The sequence below is a fragment of the Alosa pseudoharengus genome, unplaced genomic scaffold (genome assembly GCF_046254945.1).
Source record: "Alosa pseudoharengus isolate Yale_2024_CS ecotype anadromous, Long Island Sound unplaced genomic scaffold, YU_APseudo_1.1 YU_APseudo_1.1_scf_4, whole genome shotgun sequence".
NCBI lineage: Eukaryota > Metazoa > Chordata > Actinopteri > Clupeiformes > Clupeidae > Alosa > Alosa pseudoharengus.
In genome coordinates, this window is record NW_027468774.1 from 28,668,648 (window position 1) to 28,677,749 (window position 9,102).

Below are 9,102 nucleotides of genomic sequence, written 5' to 3' on the forward strand. Positions count from 1 at the left end.
CATGATTAAACACACTGTGTAATTAATGATGGATGTGTTGCACGATATCTCTCTACTTTCACAGTTCAGTGGAAACGGTTCATTCCAGCAGAAGGAGCAATTCATTTATCTGTCCCAGTAATGGCAGCTGCATCAGGTTGTGTAGACCTACTGCTGTTGGCATAAAATTACACAAAGTTCGACACACACACACACACACACACACACACACACACACACACAGTCCCCTCAATTGTTATTAGTGCTTGTTTTGCATTCTATAATATCATACATATTTTATTATTTATTCTCTTCCCCTTAGACTGTGTCCTTTGACATCACCTCAATATTTTGCTGATATCACACACATAAACACACACACACACAAAGAGAGAAAGAGACACACACACACACGCACCCACAGGGCAATCAGTATCAGTTCCTCCACCAGGGAGTAGTGGTGGCTGATCCCTCCTTTTTGACCTTCACAGCCATGGCCAGAAATGTGGGCGCGGGACTTTGAGTAAATGCCGCCGTCTGGCCTCTCTGAATGTTAGGAAATGCTAATGGACCCACTACGCTACTCTCTCTCTCCTTCTCTCTCTTCTCTGTCTCTCACACACACAAATACAGGTGCAAAGATACATACACACACACACACACACACATACACACACGCACGTGCATGCGCACCCAGACACACACACATACACATGCAAATACACACACATAGAACCACATACACATAAGTTTTTAGTCACACACATACACACACCCACTCCCTCATCCTTCGCTGCACGTGCTCAGTAGCGTACGTCCCTCCACATTACATCTGTCTGTTCTCTGCCAGGAGGTCTCGGAATGTCAGCTTTTCCGCTGTCATGGAAACCTGTTTCCTTGGCAGCCCACACCCCACCTCAAACAAACCCACGTACCCCCCCCCCCCCACCCCCTCGAGCATGAGTGGGTTGTGGTGCTTCAGTTTACACAGTAAGATGACAGAGCATTCTCACAGGCACACACATAACAGACATAACAGAACACAAAGCAGGGATCAAACGACTCCGCGTTTGCCATGCGAAGTGCTTTGAATGAGCGGGGTGTGTGTGTGTGTGTGTGTGTGGGTGGGGGGTACAGATCACATTGTCAACCGATCACATTCTCAACCATCTTAGCATCCTTATAGGGTCACACATGTTTCAGCAGTGTTCCAGACCTCTGCAGTCCTGCACGTCCTTGCAGACCTGAAGTGATATCTTCATCTGTCATTTCATTTTATTAGACAGGACCAAGGGAAAATGTAATATTGCCATCATTTCTACATTAAGCACTTGATTAAACACTCAGTCAGGGTATCATGATGGATGTTTTTTAAGCTTACCACATATACTAAAGTAGATCTGTAAAGCCTTGCTTGCTTGCTAGAAAAAGCCTGTATTTTTATGATAGCAATCAGAATGTAAGTTATATATAATACTTTTACATGTGTTTTAAATACATATAAATATGAAAAATCTGTTCTGCAGAAAGATAAATTTGGTATATGGCTGGCTATATACCATCACTCAAGCATGTTAAACATGTTTTCAGTGAGCATTTTCGTAGTTTAAGTTTCTTTAACACATTTAGCTGTAAATGAATCAACATCAAGACGAGCACATTGCATTGAATCAAGGACTTTTAATGCAGCTTCAATTTGTTACAAAAAACACTGTCAGCACTGAATCAATTGGTCAACAATGTGGAATGATGTTAGCATGAAAGGTTTGGAACAGATGGGGTGCTATTTGCAAATTTCACATTTTACCATCATGTGATGGTAAAACACTGCAGAGGTCTTCTGTTATATGTTAGTCTCTGGCTCCCCTGGTGGTCAAGACTGGTATCTTCATGATTTCATATGTGTTATCAGAAAACCAACCTGCATCAAGAAGTGCACAAGCCTGCTGGGAAAGTTGGGTTATCAGTATGTTTCCTGTTACAAATGCAGTACTTTGGATACTTAGAATGTGTAGCTGAGCACAGAAGCACCATACAGAACAGCGGTGGAACCAGATATTTGCCAGAAGGCATGATTTAGGCCCCGCTGCTGACAGATCTACTTGATCTGAAGGCCATTAATCCTGACATCCCCCTCAAAGTGCATGTATTTGTACTTTTCTCCACCCAGGCGGTTAGGGAAGTGGATCTGAGAGCCGTCTGAAAGAGTGATCTCAAATTCTGAATTGGTAAAGGTCATCAGGATCTGGATTAGTGAAACATGGAGGATAAGAAGAAAGAGAAAAACAGAAGAATATATTTAGTTTACAAATATAATATAGCCAGTGATGCATACTATCATTTTGTGTGACATTGTGTGTGGATATGGTATCAAACTTTATACTTTCATATTATCACAGCATTGTTTACTGTATGTCCACAAGAGGGAACTGATGCTTTCTGATGGAAACTTCTTATAAAGGCATTTTATGAAAATGGTTCTCATGTCTAAAACAAAGCTGCTTTGTGCTTTGTGCTTTAAGCTGCATGTTTCTATGTATTGCTCAAGTCTACGTCATTAACAACCATTGATCATGACTTTCATATTAACAGTGATAACAACCCCTTTTATGTCTAACAGATTATCTCAGACTTCTATTTGTTACACAACTGTTTGAACATCCTTTCATTAGAGGCCACTTTGTCAGCGCTAAACTATAACACACTGTGGTCTACACAGACACCCCCGAGGATTGTGGTCTTGCCTTGAACTCCTCGCCCTCGTTGAAGGGAAAGCCTCCCTCTCTGTGCTCCTCACACCAGCTGCCACCCATATAGGAGTTGCAGACGACCGCACGCTGGTCGCCGTGGATATCGAAGCGGGGGTTCATGTGCAGGGCCAGCTCATCCTTGCTGTTCCCAATGTTAATGGCAAAGCTGTGGGCCACAGGTCAGTCGCAAAGATTACATCTCACCGGCCTTTCGATTACATGCAGACTAACAGTTTGACAGCACTGTGGTTTTCCAAACAATGTTTGAGGAATGCATGCACTTTGTATACACTGTATTAAACACTTCCCACTCAGAGCAAAATATTTAGTCATAACCAGGCTTATGGCAGAAGTTAGCAGTTAAAGGACCCATGTAGGATAAGTCTAAGATGGAGGTAGATGTACAGTTAAGTGATAAAGATAGATTAGATAATATATATGCTTTGTGCTGCTTTTACCATTCTAATAGTTAATGCAGCTTACTTCACTTACTTGGTTGAATCTGCGTTGGGGACCCCTGTGACGGTTAGGGTCTGACCCACTTTGAAGGACATGTTCGTTACCACCACACCCTACAGGAAAACATGGGAAAGTTGTTGTGCCTTCTAGCCAACACAAAGTTCATACACAATCAATTAAGGGAAAATACAACAATGAATTATTATTGTACTGCTTCAGGCTGAGTTCAGAACTAGTTCATTACCTAATTAAAAAGAGAAGTATACAGCTGACACTGAAATACATTTTTGATCCAGCATCAAGGTTAAGCTAGCTGTAGCTGTAGGACACCAAAAAAGGTTAAAAAAAAAGGAACAAATTCCAAAAATGGCCAGTAAGGATGACCAAGGCCACACCTCACCAAGTCTCTCTGAGCTATTTCTGCCACACACATCTCCGCAGCAAAACATCTGTTTTCAATCTGTGCTTTTTTTCCTTTTTTAACAAACCATTAGAAAATGGGCATAGAGTCAGTCCAGGCCTATAAATCCTGCCGCTGGACAGCAGTGATCATTTTCCACTGGAGCATTTGAGTGTGAGTCAGAAAGGGAAAGAAAGACACAGAGAAAGAGAAAGAGAGGTGGAAAGAGAGAGGGAAAGAAAGAGAAAGCTCCTATTATGGCGACGGAAATAGGTGGCTAATGTATAGGGCTGGAGTGGGCAAAATGTAATCATATTTTCCACTGTGGCAGTCCTACTGGCAGATGAAAGAGCAGGGCCAAAAGGCGGGAAGATGCTGAGGAAACCACCAATAGGAGTCCAACAGAAACTTGCACTCTGTGACTGTCTATGAGGCACCATCATGTGAAAGGGAGTCCCAAGCTTCTACATATAGACCCCTTATATATCTATAATACTGTAACCACTATAGTCTATATCCCAAAGTTAATGTTTTATTCATGTTACGGTGGTCATGCCGTACTTGACAGATTAATTGTTCCCCATTGGTAAATTGTTACTGTGCATAATGTAAGTGATTACTACAGCACTCACTGAGGTGAGTCACAGGGATGTGACTTCCAGCCTGCCACACTTGTGAGGCGTGACTCACCAATGCTACTTCTCCTGTGTTGAAATCCTCACTGGTTAACGTTGATATTTGTGAGCCTTTGAGGAATGTGTCCTGCATCCTTGCTGTGTGCAAAGAGGTCGGTGTGTGTAGTCTATTAGTGAGTGTGATAACCTGGTTTGCTAGGTGGTGTGGCCCTACATGCACGTCTCCTCTGCACACTATTACATAAGCTGAGAGAGTGAAGCTGTGATGATTACAGGGGGATATGCAGAGCCATGCCAAGCCTGTGGAAATAGGAGCCTGAGTTGGAGCAGGGGGGGGGGGCTTACATGTGATAGCTGCGCTTATACTGGCAGAAAGAAGGCTTCTAAATCTGGTGGAGGACAAGGGAAGAGAAAGGGGAAGTCAAAGAGTATAGAAAGTGAGGGGAAAAGGGAACAAATGAGAGAGAGAGAGCGAATGAGAGAGAGAGAGAGAGGATGAGAGCGAGAGAAAGAGTGAGAGAGAGAGAGAGATGGAAAGTGAGGAAGACAAAGTTTAGAGTGGAAGAGGGTATGAATGAGAACTGGCATGGAATGACAGTAGACAAACAGGGAGAGAAACAAGATCAGAACCAAGGAGGTAAAACCTAAAAGACGTGTAAAGCAGGCGTGCATAGCAAGCAACTGGTGGGAAAGCCACAGAAAGTGATGAAGGCAGATACAGTGAGGACAGAGGGGGAATTCTTTCCGCATTATTCAGCTGGCGGTAGTGTAAACTGGCCCCTCTCTCAGAGTGCTTGGCAACGGCCCACGGAGCCTTCAAGTTGGCTCTCTCGCCACTGTGACACATATCACCTCCCTCTGCAATGGACTGGGGCAGCGAGCGATGAGACCGGACAGCTGCCGCCTCGGTCAGTCAGCACACAGTTTCCCTACTGACCCTATTGGAGCCAATGGCTCTGTACCAGATCCAACACGTTTCTCATTTCTGGAAGCGTCATGGATTCCTCTCCGTCCCTTATACCCAGAAAGTAAAGCTGAATGGGTGTGGCTGCAGTAGCTCTATAGCCTAAATCTGATCTAAGCATGAAGTCTAACATGTCTTGTGACTTGAAGAAGAAAATTAAGGTACATTTGAGGTTGGTCTACACAATTGACCTTAAAGTAACCATAAGCCATTTGAACTTCAGCATGCTGAAAACATACAGACTTTCTAAACTCAGCCACTACATTCTAAATTCTCTCCATCACTTTTCTTAATTGGGTCTTGATGGAATTTGTTCTGCATTCCATATTGTTTTCGACCATTGACAGTGTTATCGACCGTTGCCAGTAAACACCAACCTATAGACAAAGCCTTTGTTGTTTGAAACAACACCTGAGGATTTCAGTCATATGCTGCACATATTAACATTTGACTATTCGATGCTGCATGTGTTTTATTACAAATTTTTGTGTTGTTTTCCTGCTGTTTTTCGAGGTCTCAAAGCCTTTCAGCTTTTCACCTCTTGCCTCATAATCTATACATTACTTTCTGGATTCAATCTAAATGCACTAAAACATAACAGCCTATATGGACACAACAGCACAGTAACTAAATTCCCTAATTCAGACTGACTGACCATTTGCATTTATTGTTTGAAAAAATCACAATGAATATAAGAACAAAAGTGACACTTACTGCCATCGTAGCCTTCTCAGTTTTTTCCCTGTGTGAAGAGTATGGAGAGAGTATGAAAGTGAGAAGAAAGTTCTGACTTGCGCACGCGCTTATCAACTGAGGGTCAAGTCATGCTAAGTGACTGATGTTGAATGCAGCCAATTGGATTTAAGCGCTTTCATCTCTACTCCAATGACGAAATGAAACAGTTTCTGACTTAGATTACAGTTTGAATTCTTCAGCAATAGTGTAACATTGTGATAGTTTAAGACATAGTCGATTTAATAGGCGTTAAATCCGCAGATGTGATTAATTTGAAATGGCATATAGCCAACATATACACGAATAATATCCCCCCGTCTAATAATAGCCCATGCGCCGGGTTTCCAGGGTAATGGCAAAATATTTGTTTCATAGCCCTCTGCAAGCAAAACTATATATTAGCCTAGGCCTACTATAGCATATTGCGGATGGAAAACGCGTCTTACTCCACATTTCGGCCAAACTGCGATTGGACTTAGAAATGCCATGGATGCAGATGCAGATCCAACTTGAAAACACAATAGGCCTACAATGTTGTTTGCGGACTAGTGCGCGCATCCTGGAAACACCAAAACAATTTATATTTACGCAAATCATCAGGCTATATTTTGTGGGGTAAGTGATTGAATTATGAATTCTCATTAAACCAGATTGTGATATTTAGGGGTAGGGTGTCAAATGTCATAAAACACTTTGTGGCATCATGGATAAATAGTTTTGTCCACTTAGCCTGTGCGTATGTAGATGTTCCACGTGAACTCCAAAATCTGTCCAAACCAAAACGTGGCGCAACGCGCGCACACAGAGGGCTTTCCAGTTTTCAGTTCGGTTGCTATGATTTCAACAGTGCCTTTTTTTGAAAAACAGACCACGCTCAGAGCAATGTCAGGAGAGAATCATGAGACAGTTGGCAGGGCTACGACGTCATGAAGTTAGCTATAGTGCCTGGCGCAATTCCAGATTTAGTTTGGAAGGTTGTCCTTGGATCGGGGCTGCAACATGTTTTACTTTTCTCATCACTGTAATGAATGATTAGCCAAGATGATTAGTGGCACCTTTACAGAAGAACGAAGACTTGCGTGATTGGGGCATAATATAGGCCTATGCTACAGGAACAAGACAAAAACAGGAATATGTAGGCTTATTCAGATGAAGCCGTGTTTCGCCATCTGAACACTTCATTCCTATGTTTCTCCGTCCGTCTCCGTAGTGTTGCAACAGGGTCGTCAGAACTTGTGAAATGCAAATGCTGTAGTGTAGGCCCATGTGGAAATCCAGCGCAGCCCTCTGGCCCCCTCCTGCGGTATGACTAGATTCCTGCATGCGCATCCAGCTATTTGCTCAAGTATCTCCAAGTAGATTGCATCTGATGCTGTGAGCTATGGGCAAAGCCAAATATGTTTCCGAAATGGCATACTACGCACTGACCTTCTGATCTTGACAGAATAGTTGGCCAAGCCTAAGTCGTATGCAATAGGCCTAGGCCGCCTACATAATGACATTTAATCTTGGAAACAGTCTATCCGTTGGCCTGCAAAATTTTATAAAGACAACTTGCGATTTGCCAGGAAGGAATCTGTGAACATAAAACATCCGTAAATCACAAGACTCATACATAAAGACTAATACATACCCAGACCCAATACACATTAACTTGCTAACTTATTATGGCCGCCGCTAGCGAAGCGGTCATATAATGATTGTCAAAGGTTTTTTTTTTTTTTTTTTTTGTCATCTACTTCCTGAATTTTTGGTCAACGATACCCGGGACACCGAAACACCGGTGCACATGAAATTTGGTGGGTATGTAGCAAGGCCGTAGCCATGATGCCAACATTGGGGGGGACCAAATCTGTGGTGCGGTGTGAATTTCAATAACAGAATTTCAATTCACATTTCCTGCCATGCAAAAATATTATTAAAATCACAAACAAGTCATTAGTTAAGTCAGTCAATTAGGATATACCAAACTTTTGACGGACATAGGCACGGATGGATTATGAACCTCTGGGCATAGATGCAAAAAAAAACCCTCCCCTGTTAAGATAGGGGCGCCCGGGGCATACTGCCCCGGAAGACTTAAAAAAAATGACCCTTTACATTATGACGACGTGAGTTTTGTGGAAATAGAAGAGAAGGGCGGAGAAGCAACTTCACACAGTCTTACGCTTCAGGGCCCCCTGAGCTCTTGGGCCCAGTAGGTCCATTCAATAATCCATCCCTGGATATAGACCTGTCGTAGCCTATGACTCCATTTGTCTCCAAAATGTATATTTAAAAAAAAAAAATACAAACTAGAGTATCTTTGATAACCTCTATATTACACTGAATGCTTACTCATAGGTTTGGACCTATAGCCCAATCATATTTTGTATTTTGATTTTATTATTCTGGCAGCTAATCACACAATTTTAAGGTAGTTTGAAAGGGATGGGATTCAAGATAGGCTATAGCCTACTAAGTCAGGTCCCTCTTCTGTCTGACTCACCTCAAGTTACCCTATGCATTATAGGCTGGTTTCTGACAGAAATTACGTTTTGTGTTAACATGTAGAAACACAGCCTTTATTTGGTGAATGGATGGAAATTCCTTTCTTTGGTTATTGTCCGCGATTCACATTAACTGTAGGCTATCACCGCCATTGTAAAAGTTTTTTCAACTTTTGTGCCGTCGCCACATTTGAGTGCTACGTTTTGCCTGCATGGATGCGCGATTGAGCGCGCATCTAAATGTAACATGCAAGATGCAACAACCATTTCTAAGAGGCTTATAAACCGGTTCATTTCTGACATTACTACTAGCATATGAATGCATTATTTATGTTGTAAGACATGTGAAAGAAATGAATGACACAGTCAAGCACACATTCAAATAAAAGGACACTTTCGCTTTTTCACTTTCGCTATCATTGCGAGAAAATAGGCTACAATATGGAATAGCTTCAAAGTTCCCTCTGAGTTTGATCAGCTTCAAAAATGAATGGGGTTTCCTTAGACAGTGCTACACCTTTCCAACAAGTTTTGTGAGAATTGTACCGGTATCTTTTGCGATATTGTTGACAGCCCGCACCGCAGCAGGGTGCATTAAGCTTTTGATAGCGCACGCCTCAAACGATAAACGCAAAACCTCCAGGACAAACCACTCACAGTGTAGGCTACTCTCTCTGAAACCATCAACAGG

General features: G+C 42.4%; 1 protein-coding gene across 1 annotated transcript; it reads right to left on the reverse strand.

Moving 5' to 3' along the window:
• Window positions 1-1,639: 1,639 nt before the first annotated feature.
• On the reverse strand, window positions 1,640-5,951 carry LOC143102264 (beta-galactoside-binding lectin-like). The gene is made up of 4 exons (XM_076265750.1): window positions 5,902-5,951; window positions 3,222-3,301; window positions 2,724-2,895; window positions 1,640-2,224 (listed from the first exon to the last, which is right to left on the reverse strand). The coding sequence occupies exons 1-4, from the start codon at window positions 5,905-5,907 to the stop codon at window positions 2,078-2,080; spliced, it is 405 nt and encodes a 134-aa protein (XP_076121865.1). The 5' UTR covers window positions 5,908-5,951; the 3' UTR covers window positions 1,640-2,077.
• Window positions 5,952-9,102: the final 3,151 nt, after the last annotated feature.

Bases quoted from the DNA above. Each gene is read 5' to 3' on its own strand.
- LOC143102264 (XM_076265750.1), bottom strand. The intron at 2,896-3,221 runs GTAAGTGAAGTA...TGTGGCCCACAG, and splicing joins CCCAACGCAGATTCAACCAA to CTTTGCCATTAACATTGGGA. The intron at 2,225-2,723 runs GCAAGACCACAA...TCACTAATCCAG, and splicing joins ACGAGGGCGAGGAGTTCAAG to ATCCTGATGACCTTTACCAA.